This window comes from Mastigoproctus giganteus, chromosome 6 (genome assembly GCF_048544385.1).
Source record: "Mastigoproctus giganteus isolate SK-2022 chromosome 6, ASM4854438v1, whole genome shotgun sequence".
NCBI lineage: Eukaryota > Metazoa > Arthropoda > Arachnida > Uropygi > Thelyphonidae > Mastigoproctus > Mastigoproctus giganteus.
This window is the reverse complement of record NC_143580.1, coordinates 109,873,665-109,893,866: the sequence shown is the minus strand read 5'-3', so window position 1 is coordinate 109,893,866 and position 20,202 is coordinate 109,873,665. Positions and strand designations below refer to the sequence as shown.

Below are 20,202 nucleotides of genomic sequence, written 5' to 3'. Positions count from 1 at the left end.
GCTAAAGCACTTTATATATACGTAATCCAAACTTTAATATGGTTTAAAATTTTCAAAAATGATAAAAACTGCCCTGTGAAAGCAAAAAAAGCAAGATAGTGATGCTCAAAGTAGAAAATAGATTTGTTGAAGTTAGAAATTTAAAATAAATAAGTCCAAAATTCCTTTTCTGTGTACCTCTCTTTGAATCAGTGTAAAGGTCAAAACAGGTAGTCGACAGACTTGGTATTATAATGGCTAAATGATGCAAGGAAGCACACTTTTTTGGCTTATGTTAAAAAAAAAAAAATAACTATCACTCATACCTTTTCCATTGCCAAAAAGGGCTTATTCAAATATGCTTTGAGCTTTACCAAACTATCAACCTCAACCAGTGCTGAGATCCAGCCTTAAAATTTCCTGCACCAGTGAAAACATTACCTCACTCACTCATTCATTTCCCTCATTTGTTTTACCAAATGAGGGAAGTAATCTATCAGATCACCTGACCCAAGGTGTATCTAGTTGCCAAGCCTTTAAGTCTGCACTTTCTAAGTCCTTCACAGAGATACTGATTAGCACCCATTACTAATCAGTGTCTGTATGAAGGATTTAGAAAGTGCAGACAGACACTGATTAGCACCCATTACTAATCTCAATGTCCTTCTCTGAACCCTTTCTATAAGAGTAGCCTCCAGACCTGATACAACATTCTAAATGTACTGTCACCATCATCTTATACGAAGGGATAATTAACATCCTTTTCCCAACTTGCGATGTATTGTGGATGCCAGTTAAACTGCATGGAAAGTTATGTCTGACTAAATTGTAAACCCTAAGTCTTTTTATCCACTTTTAACTCCCCTTGTTTGTAAATAAGGCTTGGATTTCTATTCCCTAAAATGTAAGGTGCAAAACCTTACATTGTGATGGATTTTTTAAATTATTTGTGCAATTGATCTTAATCACTTTGAAGTAAAATGGCCTGGTTTTGATAGTTCAAATCATCAGAAAACTTTGACAACTTCTCATAAACTCTCTCATCAATATCATTAATGAAGATAAGAAACAGAAGTGTCCCCAGCACTGATCCCTGAAGTATACTGATACTTGCTACACCGGTTCACCCCGAAGTATTTGCATTTATGACCAAACTCTTGTCTTCCTATAATTTAGCCAGCCCTTGATCGAACGAAGGACCATGCCTTTAATCTGAATTTCTTCCAGTTTATATATTTGCTTTTCGTGGGAAACTATCAAAAGATTCAATGAAGAGAAGGTAAAAAATGTCAGTTGTTTTTTGCATCCAACTGTTCTTTGGCTTTGTCTTAATAATTCTGTATATCTTGTTCTATCAGACTAAGTAGTTAAGTATCTTCTGCCTTTCCCTACCTCATATGTGTGAAGACACTTGTAACAAAAAAAAAAAAGTGTTAACACAGAACTGTACTTCTGCCTTAGATGGTTAACTAATATCAAGCAGGATGTCCTTGCTGCAAAGCAATAGTAATAATGGCATGTGATGAAAGAAAGCAAGCATATGAGCTTATGTAGCATCAGCCAAAAAAAAAAAAAAAAAAAATCCACACAACCATTCCCTCTAATTGTTTGTCCAGTTCCTGCTTAAATTTATTTAATCTATCAACTTCCACAATGACAGATGGTAGTTTTTACCAGCAATTAACCAGCTGCTGGCTAAATGCAAATTTCCACACATCTATTCTACAGCTGTCTTTCCTCAATTTGAATTTAAGTTCGTTATCTGAACAAGTGGAAGAATCCTATCAGAATTCAGTATGCTCAACCCATTCAAGACCTTATTAGCATTAGTAGAGGCATTTGATGCAAGAAAGCAAGCTTATGCAGCATCAGCCAAAAAAAAAAAAAAAAACCACTTCCACTTCACCCCTCTGTTCGTTCAAAATACCTGTCCAGCTGAGCCTTAAACTTATTTAGGCTATCAACCTCCACCACAAGGGATGGAAGTCTGTTCCACCAACCAACCACCCGCTGGCTAAATGCAAATTTCCGCACGTCTATCCTACATCTGTCTTTCCTCAATTTGAATTTATGCCCTCTCAGGTGATTTTTCTGAGCTAGAAGAAGAATCCCATCAGCATTGAGCATGCTTAAACCATTCAAGGCTTTATACACCTCTATCAGATCACCTCGCTGGTGCCTAGTCTCCAGAAACTGTAATTTGCAAAACTTAAGCCTTTCTTCGTAAGAGCACCCCTTTGTTCCATTCACTAATCTTGTTGCCCTTCTCTGTACTTGTTCCAGCAGCTCTACATCCTTCTTGAAATGAGGCCTCCAGACCTGTATACAGTACTCTAGGTGTGGCCTGACCATTGCCTTATACAATGGAATAATCACCTCCTTATCCCTGCTGGAAAAATTCCTGTATATCATTGACAATACTCCATGAGCTACTCTTGCAGCCTGTCTGCACTGCTCAGAGAACTTCATATCTGCCTGCACAACCACCCCCAAGTCCCTTTCATTCTCTACCACTGTCAGTGTAGTACCACAGAGTTGATACGTTGCTCTGGGGTTGCTGTTTCCCATATGTAATACTTTACATTTGTCAATGTTAAACTTCATTTGCCACCTCTCAGCCCATCTGCTCAACCTGTCCAGATCCTGTTGCAGTAGCATAGTGTCAGTAGTGTCCTTGACAACCCTGCCAACCTTTGTATCGTCTGCAAACTTGGACATTAAGCTTGATATACCATCATCAATATCATTTATAAATACAGAAAACAATAATGGACCCAACACTGAGCCCTGAGGGACTCCACTAATAACATTAGTCCACGATGAGCAGTGTCCATTACCACTCATTGAGAGTAAAGTGGAGGAGAAATTGTTGAAGATAAACACAAGAAAGGCACCTGGGGTGGATAGGATCTATCCAGTTATATTAAATGAGGCAGCAAAGGAAGTAAGCAAACTCTTAGCCATAATTATGAGAACTTCCATTACCACTGTCCACCAATGTCCATTACCACTCTCTGTCTTCTCCCCATCAACCATCCCTTTATCCATAGCAGCAATTTGCCTCCAATGCCACACTGCTCCAATTTGTGCAGCAGTCTTCCATGTGCAACAGTATCAGAAGCATTTCTAAGATCCAAGTATATAATATCAAAGTTATTCCCTGCATCCAGTTCTTTTGTGACTGCATCATAGTATCCAATCAAATTGGTCAGGCAAGACTTCCCCTTAACAAAACAATGCTGTGTCCAAGCTATAACTGAAGTCTTGTCTAGATGATCCTGCAGTGCTTCTTTAACCAGTGCCTCCATTAATTTTCCTGGAATATAAGTTAAACTCACAGGTCTATAATTACTTGTTTCAGCCTGATCCTGCCTTGTTTCAGCCTGATTACTTGATCCTGCTTTGTGAATTGAGGTCACATTTGCACATCTCCAGTCTATGGGTACCTCCCCTGAGTCCAAGAAAGCTCTTATAATTATGGTTAAGGGTTTGCTTACTTCCTTTGCTGCTTCCTTTAATATAACTGGATAGCTCCCATCCACCCCAGGTGCCTTTGTGTTTATCTTCAACAATTTCTCCTCCACTTTATTCTCAGTTATTAGAAGATTATCTAGCTTACTGCCAGAGTTGAATACACCTCTGGCATTCCCCTCGCTGAATAACTCCTCATGTGTGAATGTCGATGCAAAATATTCATTTAGTTTGTTAGCTACCTGAGCAGGATCATCAACAGTTGAACCATCGATATCAAGTGGACCAATCTGATTCATTCCCTTCCTTCTAGAGTTTACATAATAAAGAACTCTTTGCTTTTTTCTTTGCATACTTTGCCAAAGATTTCTCATAATCTGCCTCTGCCTGCCTAACTTCATTTGTGACTTCGTTACAGACCAGCTTACATCTAACATAGGCTTCTGTGTCATGTGTTAATTTATATGTACCCCATGCATTTTTCTTCTCTGCCATGTGTCTCATTAGTTCATCTGACATCCATTTAGGCCTAAACCTTGAACAATGTTTCTTAGTTGGTATGTAAAGCCTAGTAGCTTCCAAGACAAGTTCCCTGAATGTTTCCCATTTTGAATTTGCTGTTCGTAACATCATCAGTTGGTCCTACTGTCTCAGACCATCGTAGTCGCCTTTACGAAAACAATAACCCTTCCCCTTACCCCTGATGGTAGTTACCTCTTTGAGTAAATCCGACTTCAGCACACTGTGATCACTGCCACCTAGTGGTTCCTTTATCTGCAGATTCTTAATGCATGAAGAATTACTACTGATAATCAAATTAGGAATATTACTCCCTCTAGTTGGCCCCCGAACATGCTGATGTAGAAAACAATCATCCAATAAATCCATAAAAGCCTTGCTAGTGTGTGAGTGACCAACCTATAAATTCCAGCCAGTATCTGGGAAATTAAAATCCCCCATTATAAGACTCTCTGATTTACTGGCCCACTCTATTTCTCTATACATTTTCTTATTATACTCATAGTCATTAGGCCTATAGCACACTCCTACTCTAAGTTTTGATCTCCCAATGCTTATGTCACACCAAACTGACTCGACACTGCACTGTCCAGCGATGTCGACTGGCTTCACTTCCTTGGATTTTATGTGTTTCTTAACTAATAGCATAACCCCTCCTCCCTTCCTATCCTGTCTATTCTTTCTGTAGACATTGGACTCCCCAAATTCCAGTTCTGCATTCCTTATATCTGTGTGACACCACGTCTCTGAAATCCCAACAACATCCACCTTTGATGCTTTGAGAAATACCTCAAATTCATCAAATTTATTTACCAAACCCCTAGCATTGGTGTACACACAAGTATACATGCACCTGTTCCTATTCTTAGCTACCCTAACACAACCCATGTGTTTACTTGTACCGCAATGACTCCCAGCAGTCTCTGAAACATCCTGCATCTTGTTTTCCAGGCTTCTGCTCATTCCAATAAAAGCAGTGACTATTCAGTAATGCTAAGAATTATCAGCTTGTTTGGCCTATTTAGGATTGCTTTTACTAGAGATAATTCAGGAGCTCCTTTCCTTGAGTTAATAATTTTTTTTTCTTCAAAAATTCTGGATCATGAACTAAGATTTGAACATGAATCAGTGTCACTCATTAGTGGTCGCCGTCATACTTTTCAATTTGATAACAGTAAAAAGGGCTCACAGGGGGTTTTCTCACTACTTCTAGCCTCTTCTTTAAACAGATCTGTCAAAGGTTCTCACTGATCTGCCAGTCTAATTACGCATTTACCAACAGATGTCCAATTCACACTGGACATCTGTTGTTAAATTGCGCACACAAGTTTCAAAATGTTTCCTACTTCAGTGGTATGCATCAGTTCAAAACGGTTTAAATCTATCTTTCCTTTTAGTACTTCCTTCTAGATCCATCAAACATTTATCCATTTTCAAAAGAAAGTATATAGCTCCCTCTGTCATACACAAAAAATATGACAAGAACAATCTATTAGATTGATCCCTTCTTTTAATAATCTTGACATTCCAGTTTTTAAACCTACTACAACAGGCACATTATCAACACAACTCAGAAGAAAATTATGACAAGAGACGCAAATACACATTCAGCACATATGACATCATTATCATGAAATGCAACATGTTTCCATTTATTTGTGATGATTTACATTTCTATTTGCATATATTCTATTTTGCCTTTCTTTCTATGCAATGCTGACCTCAATGAGATCCTCAATGAGATCCCTAAGGTGCTTAGTTGCTAAGCTATGTAGCATCCATATCTGCAGTCTTTCTTCATACAGATTTCCTTTTATAGATCTCACCAAGAGATCTATAAAATGGCCCATCCTTGGACCATTTCAAGAAGTTTCTCTCTTTTTTTTCTTTTACATGCCCTTTCTATAACTGCACACAGTATTCCAGGTTGTAGTTTTACAATTGCGTTATATCCAGTGGAATTATGAGTTCCCTAACTTTGCAAGAAAGTTTATAGGATACTATGGGCCATCCTCCTTGCTGCTTATCTCCACTGCTCTGATAACTTCATACCCACTCATATTTTAACTCCAAAATCCCAGTAAACCCCATCAAGTGTATAAGTTATTTGGGGGTTGCTGTTTCCCAGTACAAGACTTTGTATTTTGCTGTATTAAAACATGCAGCATAGCAAAAAAAAAAAAAAATAAAAAAAAATAAATAAAAAATAATAATAAAAATGAAAAAAAAAAAAAAAAAATTGACAAACATGCTACTACTTTTTCGATCATTCTCAAAGCTTAAAGCCTATTCCAGTCATCATGAAAGAGTGCTGCTTTGCATTAACTACTCATCCAATCTTTACATTATCTATAAATTTTCACATCATGCCCTCTATTTCTTTATTCATGAATATGAAAATTAGAAACAACACTAAAGCTAAAAATAAGGCCCCCCCCCACTTTTGAAGGGTAACCATTAACCACAATCCCTGACTTCCTGCTCTACAGCCACCTTGCAATCTTTCTTAGAATAATACCCAGGATTTCAACATGTTCCAGTTTATACAGCAACCTCTCTGTGCGCCTGAGTCAAATGCTTTGCTGAAATCCAGGTAAACAATATTGAAATTATTTCCTAAAACCAGCTGTTGAGTGACTCAAAATAGTTTACCAGGCTAGTTGGTTAATTAAACATGATTTTCTCTTAAAAAACCATGTTGTGTAACCTTAAGAGTACAATTTCTACCTAAATGTTTCTATATTACATTCATTACCTTCATGATCCCTGCCACTGAAATCAGACTGACCAGTCTGTAGTTACCATTACCCACTTCACTCTTAGAACCACCTCTAATTATCAGTGAAACTCAGAACAGCAAAAAATGTTTTTTTTATACTCTAGAATGACCACTAAGTTAGAAGAGTTTATAAATAATTATTTCAACAATGAATACAATCATTAACAATATGTAGCAGTCAAGCAGGCTTGAACCATGGTCCTCTAAAATTCATGCAATAGAGCAGTGGTTCCCAAACTACTGAGATTTATGGACCCCTTCAAAAATGAAAAAGTTTGCGGACCCCTTGTGTGTGTATACAGAGTTTTCTGAAAAAAAAATTCAGTTTTATGTTTAAAACAAATCAACTATTCTTATTTTTTACAAACATAAAATAACTTTATTAATCATCAATTTGCTATACATACAATGAATAATTTGACCTTGAGGGTCCTTAAGGTTGTCACAGACATTCTCTCAGATATGCCAGACAAGCTGTTCTTGCTACCTGGGAGTCTAAAACACTGATGGAACTGATATTCGGGTGACACTTAAATCAAGTGGACCCAATTTCGGTGATGTCCGGACGGTCTATGACAGCCAAATCCTCTGCTTGCACCTTCACGATGGTGGGTGACCGCCCAAGTGTGAACCAACGTAAGCAGGGGTCGAGGTGTGGCGCCCACACCACATGGAGGAATGCCGCCCCTCTATATTACCAGGCAGTACTAGGTGGTAGATGACTCTCATCAACCGGTGAAATACCACCACTTTGCTTATTGGAGGCTTGAAGTGGTGGAACCCATGTTTAGTCTCTAGAGCTAAGTTCCGGACAACCCTTCCCTATCTCTTCCATTATGCAGTATGATTGATGATTTTTGAGGTTATGATGAATGTCGTGGCGAGATCCAATATTCCTTACATTTCGAGGGTACAGCTCTAAAACGGTGTTCGCAGGCCGGCCGCTAGATAGTACACCGGATCAAACCTATTGGTAACTCTCTAGGAGGCTTCCGGATCAGCTAGTGTATAATCTTGCTACCTCTACTCTGCCAGATAGTGACTGGAGGGAGTCCGAGTAGTGTGTATGCGGGGAGCATTCTCTAGGCCACGTTATGTCAAGGATCTGGGTATATTCTTACCACATGTACACCATATCCAAAAATTTCATTACTTCATACAGCATGTCCCACCCACTTTTTCTTACTATTGAATACACCATGAATTGTCAAAATAATAGAGCAAGCTTATCTGCGAAAAGATCTAAACCTCCCAAGGACTTCCTAATTCATTTCACAAATATACGTGGTCTTAATTCCAATCTCAATGATGTCCATTTCCACTTGCAGTCTTCCAAACCCCATGTACTTTTTCTGACTGAATCTCAGTTATCAGTTGATTCAACTACTTCTCATCTCAGATGTCCAAATTATTTGCTGTATGATTCCTTTCGCCTCAAAGGTGGTACTTGTGCATATGTCCGTTCTGATATTCCCTGTCAGAGACTTGGCAATTTGGAATCTCCTCTCTTTGATCTTCTCTGGCTTAAAATCTCTCTACCTCATTGTGTCAAATTCATCTGTTGTCTCTACCATTCTCCCAACTCCACTAATCACTTGGAGCTCTTTGACTTCCTCTCTTTGCAACTTGACTTTCTCCAGTCTAACTTTCCTAACAGTGAGGTAATTTTCTTTGGTGATTTTAACGTTCACAACTCCAGCTGGCTTCCATTTTCTAGTCACACCGACCCAGCAGGTCGAGATGCTGAGGCTTTTGCAATTACTAATGACCTACCACAGATTGTTCATTTACCTACAAGAATACCGGACAATCCTAATCATACAGCCAATACGCTTGATCTTTTTCTCACACACAACCCTTCTAAGTATACGGTCGAAGTGAGAGGTCCTTTAGGCACTTCAGATCACAACTTGGTGATTGTCTCTTCTCCAATGGAACCTTTATCTCATGGCTATTCCCAACCTCGTATTGTTTGGCATTACAAGAATGCAAAATGGGATGACCTGCGAGACTTCTTTTCTTCTTTTCCTTGGTCTGATTACTGTTTCAAAACTTCTGATGTCAACGTTTGCTCAGATCGCGTCAGTGAAATTATTCTTGCAGGAATGGAATCCTTTATTCCACACTCCACTTTAAAATCTCGTCCTTTATCTAAACTTTGGTTTTCCAATAAATGTACTAAGGCTGTCCAAGAGAAGAATGTTGCATATTGTAATTGGCTTGTTTCTAATTCTTCAGTTTCATTTTCTGCCTACACCAAAGCTCGCAACAATTGTAAAGCAATTATTAATCAGTCCAAACTAGAGTTTGAACAGGCTAAGAGTAGAAAACTTGCTTCTTGCCCTAATGGTAGCCGAGCATTCTGGTCTCTTGCCAAAGCTATTGGCCGCAACTTTTGCCCATCTCTGCTCCCACCTCCAAACCAGATGGTTCTGTTGTCACTTCAGCCAAGGATAAAGCTGACCTGATAGCATCCCATTTTTCTTCCAGCTCATGTACAAAGGGTACTAGGAAAGTTTTGCAATACAGCTTTGTTTATTTAATTTTTTCAAAGTAATTTCCTCTACATTCAATACACCTCTCCATCCTCCGAAACCAATCTTTAAACCAGTTCTGCCAAGTTTCACTAGGGAGTAAAGCACACTCGTTGTCCCAAGCCCGTAGAAGGTCCTCATCACTGGAAAACCGCCTCCCTTTTAGCTTCATTTTCACATGCGGGAACAGTGCAAAGTCGCAGGGAGCAAGGTCTGGACTGTAGGGAGGGTGCTCGAGACGTTTCAGTCCTGTCGTGGTCAAATATTCGGTGCAGGCTTTGGCGCAGTGAGCTGCAGCATTATCGTGATGGAGGTACCAGGTGTCCATTCTTGACTTTGGCCGCAGGTTCTTCATAGATCCAATGACTTTAGGCAAGCATTGTTCAGTATACCACTTAGCTGTGACTGTCTTCTGCGTGTCCAAAATGACACGTTCCACAATTCCACTAGATTTGAAAAATACAGCTATCATTTTCTTCTTTACAGATCGGGATTTTCTGACAATTACGGGTGTGTCGTCATCATCAAAGACCCAAACTTTGTTTTGAGCCTTGGTCGGCAGATCGTAATAGTACAGCCAAGTCTCGTCACCTGTCACGATGTTGTTCACATACCGAGATTGTCCCTTATCAAACTTTTTTAACATCTCCCGGCACCAAGTCACACGTCGTGTCATCTGCTCTTCAGTCAGTTGATGCGGCACCCAGAGAGAACAAAGTTTCTTCACGTGCAAATGATCTTGCAGAGGTACCAGGTGTCCATTCTTGACTTTGGCCGCAGGTTCTTCATAGATCCAATGACTTTAGGCAAGCATTGTTCAGTATACCACTTAGCTGTGACTGTCTTCTGCGTGTCCAAAATGACACGTTCCACAATTCCACTAGATTTGAAAAATACAGCTATCATTTTCTTCTTTACAGATCGGGATTTTCTGACAATTACGGGTGTGTCGTCATCATCAAAGACCCAAACTTTGTTTTGAGCCTTGGTCGGCAGATCGTAATAGTACAGCCAAGTCTCGTCACCTGTCACGATGTTGTTCACATACCGAGATTGTCCCTTATCAAACTTTTTTAACATCTCCCGGCACCAAGTCACACGTCGTGTCATCTGCTCTTCAGTCAGTTGATGCGGCACCCAGAGAGAACAAAGTTTCTTCACGTGCAAATGATCTTGCAGAATCGAACGAATTGCTGGTGCATTTAGGCCCAAAGTATCCTCTATCTGTTGGTAGGTCACTCGCCTGTTTTCGTCAAGCATTTTCCTCACAGCAGCAACGTTTTCCTCAATAACTGACGTTCGTGGCCTTCCCGGCCTCTCAGAATCCTCCAGAGTGAAATTTCCCCTTTGGAATTCTCTATACCACCTGAATATCGTTGTACGATGTGGACAATCATCATCTAGTGCAAGAGTCATTTCTTCTAAGCACTGGTCTATGGTTAAACTACGCACAAAATTATACTGCAAAACTGTCCTTATCTCATTTATTGACCACGATGCCATCGCAAGCACTTTACACTATCAGTACTAATGAATAACTGAGCCCATCAACTTGGCGCGGCGGCTACTATGCACGTATGAACATGTCTCAACATGCAGCAACAAGCAGCTTCCTGTGATTCATTGTTGCGTCATATTGCAAAACTTTCCTAGTACCCTTTGTATTAATGATCTTGGTAAAACACCTTCCACCATTCCTAACACGCTCCATTCAATGCCTCCTGTGGTCTTCCGTCAAAAGGATATCAGAAGGATTTTGATGAATCTTGATGCTAAGAAAGCTCCAGGTCCTGATGGTATTTCTCCACTTGTTCTCAAAACTTGTGCTCCTGAACTTACTCCTATTCTTTGCCGCCTTTTTTCACTTTCTTATTCCAAAGGTGTTTTTCCTTCTGCTTGGAAATTTGCTCATATCCAGCCAGTTCTTAAAAAGGGTGACAAATCCCTCCCATCCAATTATCGTCCCATTGCAATTACTTCTACTCTTTCTAAAGTAGTGGAGAAATCAATTAACCGCCAACTCTTAAACTACCTAGAAACCTTCCATCTGATCAACGATCGCCAGTATGGATTCCGTCAGTGTCGATCCACTGGTGATATTCTGGCTTATGTTACCCATTTATGGACTAATTCAATGGAAAGGTTCGGTGAAACACAAGTAGTTGCTCTTGACATCTCAAAGGCTTTTGATCGTGTTTGGCATAAAGGTCTTCTAAACAAGCTTCCATCTTATGGTTTGCCAACTGTTTTTAGTAATTGGTTATCCAGTTTTCTCTCTGATCGCTCACTGAGGGTGATGGTAGATGGCTCCTGTCTTCTAACTTCTCCACTAATGCCGGTGTCCCCCAAGGTTCAGTTCTTTCCCCCACTCTTTTCCTCTTGTATATCAATGACCTTCTTCCATTGACTGGAAATCCTATCCATAGTTTTGCCGATGATAGCACATTGCATTCAACTTTCCATTTTGAGAAACCTTGTCCTGCTCAATCAGCTTCAACTTCTCGAAAATCTGCTGCCAATTCCTTAAATGCCGATCTTCAGGTAATTCTCCAGTGGGGCAAAGACAACTTAGTTGATTTCAACCCTTCTAAAAGTCAATCTTGTCTTATATCTCGCAAAAAGGATTCTTCTGCTCCTATGCTTATCTTTAGTGACACTCCGATTTCTAGGCAAAATGATATATCTCTTTTGGGGATTACCCTGACTTCTAATCTCTCTTGGTACAAGCACATTACAAATATTGCTTCCTCTGCATCTAAAAAACTTGGTTTTCTCTTTCGCTCTCGGCATTATATCTCGCAAAAAGGATTCTTCTGCTCCTATGCTTATCTTTAGTGACACTCCGATTTCTAGGCAAAATGATATATCTCTTTTGGGGATTACCCTGGCTTCTAATCTCTCTTCGTACAAGCACATTACAAATATTGCTTCCTCTGCATCTAAAAAACTTGGTTTTCTCTTTCGCTCTCGGCATTACTTTTCTTCCAAACAGCTGCTCACTCTGTATAAATCGCAAATCCGCCCTGCCATGGAATATTGTTCCCACATCTGGGGTGGTGCCCCCAAAACCTCTCTCAGGCTTCTTGATTCCATTCAGAAGAGGGCAGTTAGGTTAATTAATGATTCATCTCTAACAGAGTCTCTCCACTCGCTTTCTCATAGACGTACTGTTTCTGCTGCATGCCTCTTCTACAGATACTTCCATGGGCACTGTTCTTCTGAATTGGCTTCTATAATTTCCGCTCTCTCTTTCAAAACAGTCCAAACACGTGCCGCCACCAGCCAACATCCATTTTCTGTCCAACTTCAAACCCACAGAACCAACTTTTCATCTTCCTCATTTATTCATTCAACTGCCATTTTCTGGAACAACCTTCCTTCATACGTATTTCCTGAAAATTACAATCTACAGCAGTTCAAGTCCAATGTCAACAAGTATCTTCTTTTGTCTTCTCAACCTCCAACCCAAGCACGGTACAAATACTATAGGTTCTAACACCTCTCGTGTTTGGGGTTCTCATAAAAAAAAAAAAAAAATTTGACCAGTTCTAGAGGGTCATTTCGTGGACCCCCTGGAACTGGTCTACAGACCCCATTTGGGAACTGCTGAAATAGAGTACTCTCACACTCAACCACTTGACTACTTATGGCTCATCAGTTAATCTCATCCATTCACTTTTATGCAGATGAAGTATGTGTCAGTATAAAATTTTAATTTAAGCAACAAGAGATATTGCAACATCCAAGAAAAAAATTAGTCTAAAATGAAAAACTTACTGTCGGATACGTGATCGCTTATTTCCTTTGACGTGTATTGTAGAACTTGCTGTTGTGGTAGAGGTAGTGGTGGTGGTGGTAGTGGTGGTAGTGATGGTTGCAGTAGTAGTAGTGGAATTACTAGAAGATATGACAGAAGCTGAAGACGCAACAATGGCAGCAACTGCAGGCTGTGGGCTACTCAAAGTGGGAGTATTAACTCTCAGAGCAGTATTGAGTATAAGCGGACTTGACCTTGAATTTGCCTTTTCTATATCTTTAATTGTGTCCAATTTTATGGAGGCATCTAATGGAGATCTACATGTACCTGGAAAAGAAATCCACAATAATTTCTTGCCAAAAAATTAACTTTACTAGGCATAAAAAAAAAAAAAAAAACAGTTGCAACACTAAATTTTCTTGCAAAGAGTAGTTTCATTACTAAGTACAGGCTGACCTCAATTAACGTGATTCATTCGCCCCGCGAACGAACTGCGCAAAATGGAAACGCATTAATCGAATATTATAATCAATAGGAAAAATTATAATTGGTCCTTGATCTTCAGGAATGTCCATAAAGAATTTTAAAAATACCTTTTAAATAACTTTTTATCTGTATACCATGTAAAAGATAGTAAAAATAATTATGGAATTAAATGTTTATTGCATAAAACAGCAGGTCCCGAACTGCGGAATATTTTAAATTTGAGGGAAACACAGCGATACTCGACATCTGTCGGACACCACACGAACTACTAGCTAGAGGTAGTTCAGTTTCAACATTTCTTGTTAAGTTGTTTGGACCTAACTACTTAATAAACAGAACTGTTAGGAACTTTTGGTCTAGGTGCGCCGTGAACTGAGAAAGTTTGGGAACCTCTGACATAAAATACACAGTGAAGAAACAATTTGTTACAGAAATAATTGAATAGTGTTGACTTTCTCTTTTCATCAATCAATTTCCAATAGCTGACAACAATCTTCTCTGGGCCCTGGCAAATAAATATTGCAGAGAACCTCAAACTTTCTGTTTGAGGTTCTCTGTGATAAAAAAGATTATCTAATTCTTTTACTGTTATCTCCTTCGCAGTAACATTTTCATCTGGCTCATTTAAAAATTAGAATTTTTAAATGAGTCTGCATTGACTTTATTAGCGGGAGACAAACAAGTAACACCTCTTCTTCCGATGGTTGATGGAACACACTGAGACGAGCAGCAGGCAGACGTTTGTTTATTGCCCGTCCAACACGCCGTAAACTTAATGCGCGATTCAAATCTTTTTCAACTATCACAAAAAAAAAAAAAAAAAAAAAAAAAAACACCACATTAACTGGAAATTTACATCGTGTAAAGCAAAAAGTGGTATAATTTTTTCAAATAGTGATAACTGAAAAATTTGTTAATCAAACTCGCGCTATGTGAGGCCTGGTTGTATATTTTTGTGTTATTTCTCCTGCTGTCAGCTAAGTTTCAAAAAATAGCAAGTTATTTCTTAAATGAATGTGTATTTGTAAACAATTTTAAGGACTTTCTACAAAAGTATGAAGCATCACCTTCAGCTTGTCCATTTTGTTGACAACAGAATGAACATGCTAAATTCAACAACAGGACTTCCAGTGGATAGATTTTCACTAAATATTACATTATTACTTTGAACAGTGTTGACTTTCTCTTTTCATCAATCAATTTCCGATAGCCGACAACAATCTTCTCTAAGTACAGGCTGACCTATGCAGTCAGCCTGTACTTAGAGAAGATTTTTGTCGGCTTGATAAATCTTTCTGTCACAGAAAGATTTATCAAGCAATCTAAACTTTTATTTTTGGACTGATTAACAAATTTTTTATTTGGGATGTTAATTAAAGGTTATGCACTGCATACGAGATCAGCTGCTCACAACAAAACAACGAGAAAGCCCATATCAATGGATGTTGGCTGAGACTCCAACTTGCAGCTCTGTTTGTAGTTCCAAAATTGAAGGGCAAATGCTTCCAATGAAAGTAAATAAAACAAATTATTTCTATAAAAAATCAAATGATAATGCACACACATTACCTTTTGAGGTTAGTGTTCAAAATGATCTCTGAATTGCTGTGTACCTTTGAACACATCATACTGTCGAATGTCTAAAGCTTAAAAAAAAAAATACTTGGTGTTAAATTAATTCACTGACACCCGCCCCCCCCACTGCTGCAATTTGCTGGTGATGCAAATTGAAGCAAATGGGCATGAGTATCACTGTGCAACTGCCAATAAAATAACATCATTTTCTAAAATGTGAGGGTAATACTGTACTATTAGACAGGTGGCAAACAGATGTCCTATTGCATAATACCTGTCCAGACTCTGATGCTATGAGGAAATTCCTCAGCTGACAGATGGTTGTTATGAAAATTACATATGCTCCCTTGGTCAAGCAAACATCTGTAAACAGCATAGAGACCAACAATACACAGCAGCCAGCACATCACCGTTGGAACTATAGAAAGAATGCTCTCATGCAACAAAATTTGCCTGATGATTCTGCAAGTGAAAGAGTGCAAATGATTCTCTTAAAATCTGCTAGATAATCGCTTGGGTTACACCCTCCATTACTTCAATTCTTCTGGTAGTATCATCATCGGTATTTTGTTTGATTTGTCATGCATTCTTCCAAAGACGGCCTCCGTAGCCAAGAGTGGAAGTGCACTAGCACACACTCTTTAAGTAGACCGGGGTTCAAGCCCCTGCCTGCTAAATATGGTCGACCTGCTAACCCACACTGGACTAGCAAGCCAGATTATGGTCTATTTCTATCAGCATAAATTGCTGAGGAGGCTTCAATCCTGCAGTGGATTGATAACTTTTTTTTTTTTTTTTTTTTTTTTACCTTCCAATGCTACTATTTTTGTAGACTTGGTCTTCCATAGTGTTTCGTCAAGTTTGAATGTTTCTCTCGGGTACAGATCTACTTTTTGAAATCTTTTTACACTGAGTAGACACCAATGCAAAAATATTTCCATGTAGTGATGTCTAGCAAGCCCATACAAAAAATGCAAGTCTGCCATTTTTGCATATTTAGAATATTCACAGAATTTTCTTAGCATATTTAGAATTTTTGCAAACAACAAAAACCCAGACTCAATAACTTAAACTTCAACTTAATCTCACACTTTAGAAATACTTTCACAGAACTGCACAATACATGTTTACTTAAACATAATGATAGTAGGACCTTAAACACTACCTTAGCCCACTCCACATACTAATGAATGACAGATTGACCAAGTGATCAAAAACACCTAATAATAAAGGTTTTGCATGAAAATGAATGTACTCAATATGCAAAATTTTAGTAATACAAAAAAAGACCTAACTTGAAAAGAGAACCATAGCAACCATCTGATTATACTGACATTTTTCATTACTTTAATGCAATCAATTGATCTTTCAAGTGGCATCCAACCTTTCATAAATACCACACACACATGATAGGTATAGATAATATGGTGATAGTTATTAAATTTGTTATACAGATTTATGGGAGTAATGCCATTGCCATAACAACCTGTACACTAAGACCCTAATGTACATTATACAGGGTGTTTCAGTTAAACGTTTCAGAACTTCTAAGAGGGGTAGAGTACATCCTGACAACTCGAAATCATATAGCAATGTGGGGTCGGAAATGCTTTCCTGAAGCGGTGTTGTACACAGAAGCACCATAAAGAAAAGAGACCGTAAGTGAGAAATCGTTTTAATAATACATGAAAAGAAGCAAAAGGTACATGGATTAAAGTAAGTGTTCGATGTTTCTTCCATGGGCTACAATGCACGCCTCACATCTCCGACGCATGGACATCCGAACATTCTGGAATACTCCAGGCGAATTTCTTCGGCAGCTACTGCGATTCTTGCAACCAGCTCCTCAGCATTGTCAACAGGGGTGTCATAAACTAGCGATTTCATATGACCGTGAAAATTCCTTGACAAGGGAAGGAATTTTCAACACGCATAACAACCATATCTGGGCGGTCGAGAACCCGCATGCAATACGACGTCGTGCAACACAGATTCGATTTTCGGTCAATGTATGGGCCAGTATTATGGGAGATCACCTTATCGGACCTTACCTGTTACCGTGTCGTCTAACCGGACCTATATACTTGATCTTTCTGCAGCAAGTATTGCCACAACTTTTGAGAGATGAACAGATTTCTGCATCGACGCAACAGACAATGTGGTTCCAACAGGATGGAGCCCCTGCCCATTATAGCGGAGATGTTCGTAACTACCTGGATGTCACATTTGGTCAACAGTGGATCGGACGTGGTGGTCCCGTGCGTTGGCCTGCTCGGTCACCCGACCTATCATGTCTTGATTTTTATTTCTGGGGTCATATGAAATCGCTAGTTTATGACACCCCCTGTTGACAATGCTGAGGAGCTGGTTGCAAGAATCGCAGTAGCTGCCGAAGAAATTCGAAAATTCGCCTGGAGTATTCTAGAATGTTCGGATGTCCATGCGTCGGAGATGTGAGGCGTGCATTGTAGCCCGTGGAAGAAACTTCGAACACTTACTTTAATCCATGTACCTTTTGCTTCTTTTCATGTATTATTAAAACGATTTCTCACTTACGGTCTCTTTTCTTTATGGTGCTTCTGTGTACAACACTGCTTCAGGAAAGCATTTCCGATCCCACATTGCTATATGATTTCGAGTTGTCAGGATGTACTCTACCCCTCTTAGAAGTTCTGAAACGTTTAACTGAAACACCCTGTATATTAGTATTAGCAGAGAGTAGTGAATAACTGATAAACATACTTAATTAAATTTATAGAGTACATGTAGGTAAATTTATGACCAGAGAGAACACAAAAAAAGATAAAATCCAATTAAAAATCAAATGCTATTAGTTGACTTACCACATCTGAGCTAAAAACCAACCACATGTTGACCTCCCTTTAGACCAACAAAATGAAATATAAGAGCAGATCCAGTATAAGCAAACTCTAGAGAAGAATAAAGCTTGGAAATTAGCAACTCCTGTGTTGGATATGGTAAAATGTGTATAGTTGTGTGTGAATTATGGCCAATATGTGAAATGTTAAGTTCAGGCATAATGAAACTTAGCAACAGCTAAGTAGTGAAAATAGCTGATGGAGTTGGAAATGTGGTATGTTTAGAAACAGTTTCTCCTGCATCCTCGATAAATCTAACAATTCTGGAGAAATAGAGGAAAAAAAAAAAAAAAAAAAAAAGAAAAGAGTATAGTATAGTTAAATGTGGGAGCTAGGATAATGTAAGCATGGGATCATCATCATCAGCCATTTTCAATCCACTGCAGGATGAAGGCCTCTCCAGCAACTTTCCAGTTCCTTCTGTTTTGTGCAATAGCCATCCATTCACTACCCACAAACTCATGAATTTCATCTGTCCATCTGAACGAAGTATGCATGGAACATGTGCACAGAACCTGCACATGTTCCATGCATACTTTGTTAAGGACCAAGTTTAGGTTATTGAGATCAATACTAATGAACAGACTGTGAAAGTGAAATGTTTGTACATGTGTTATACTGTTATCTTTTATAACATTAATAATTGGTATATTGTTGCATATAATGATACTTGTAGCGATGTTATTTAAGGTAGATTTCAGTGGTTTTGTGGCACAACATACATAGACTGCCCATGTCTATTACATATTAGATTAAATATGGTGCATAGAACATACAATTTGCTTCAACTGGGATGTTGTGTTTGTAAAATGAATTTGTGCGATGTAAAATGAATTTATTGCCATAATAGATTAAAATAACAATAATTGCAATATTGTTTGGGGTATGGTTCTATGTTTAAGTTCCCCGTTATAATATGTTTCTGATCCGTGTACACAAGCATAGAATAATAACAAATAAATAGATCTTGCTCATTGTCAATATTACTGATGTTGGTAACCTTAAGTTTGCACCTGCTTACTTTTAGGCCAAATAGTTTGGACTTTTTAAATATCACATTAATTCTTGTTGACAAGTAACAAACCATTGTGCAAGTTAATCATTATGTATGTTCAGATTACCAATCAGTTTATTTTAAAAAATTTTAATGTGAGTATTATATATTCCAGATGCCCACTATTATGTAAAATTTCAAATTTATTTATTAATTTCTTGTATGAGGTGTAATCCGTAACCATTTTGCTTAAGGCTTTGAGTACACTAAGCTTAATGTCACATACAGTATGTATACATCTCACATTTACTGGATTGCTTATTCCATAGCTTAAATGAATTACTATTAGCAGCGGTAAATAATGCAAGAAAGCAAGCTTACACAGCAAGAGAAAAAAAAAACCCACATCACCTGTCCATCCACTCAAATAGTTTGTGTAGTTCTTCACTGAATTTATTCAAATTATCCATTGGCATTTCAACAAATGGAAGTTTGTTCCAACAATCAACCACCTGCTGGCTGAAGGCAAATTTCTGCATATCTATTCTGCAACCATCCCTCAAATTGAATTTATGCCCACTTGTGCATGTAGTCTCAGCAATAGGAAGAATCTCATGAGCATTGAGATGCTCAATTCATTCAAAGCCTTAAGCACCTTAATCAGATCACCTCACAGGTTCTGTGATCAGCTCCATATTCTGCAATTTGTAGAACTGTAGACTTTCTTGGTAAGGGTGTCTCTTTGTTCGCCTCGCCAATCTCATTTCCCTTCTCAGCACCTGTACCAGCAGCTCTACATCCTTCCTAAAATGAGCCCCCCAGATCTGTATGCATGACTCAAGATGTGGACTGACCATGACTTGTACAATGGGATAATCATGTCCTTATTCTAGCAAAGTTTCAGTATATCATTGACAAAACCCCATGAGCCGTCTGCACTGCTCAGAGAACTTCATATAAGACTGCATTACACCCAGGTCCTATTCATTTTCAACTACCCTGACTGTACTACCACACTCTTCTTCCAGTCTCATCCACAACAGCTCCTCAGAGCTGTTGTGGCCACCAACAAATTCCTCCAACTGCATCAATCATGTGCTATACGAGCAGCATTGCAAAATATCATGCCCAAAAGTTCACTGCACCTCTTCCCCTTGATAACATACCGGTATGTTAATCTGTCATTACTGCTACCCATATGCAGTACCTTGCATTTGTCTATGTTAAAC

At 38.7% G+C, this 20,202-nt stretch overlaps 1 protein-coding gene across 1 annotated transcript in view; it reads right to left on the bottom strand.

Moving 5' to 3' along the window:
• LOC150084505 (transcription factor 12-like) overlaps positions 1-20,202 on the bottom strand; it is a 288,229-nt gene that overhangs the window by 61,096 nt on the left and 206,931 nt on the right. Inside the window, exon 10 of the mRNA XM_090375252.1 lies at positions 13,060-13,366. Coding sequence (XP_090231378.1) covers positions 13,060-13,366 — 307 coding nt within the window. The remainder of the gene's footprint in view (positions 1-13,059; positions 13,367-20,202) is intronic.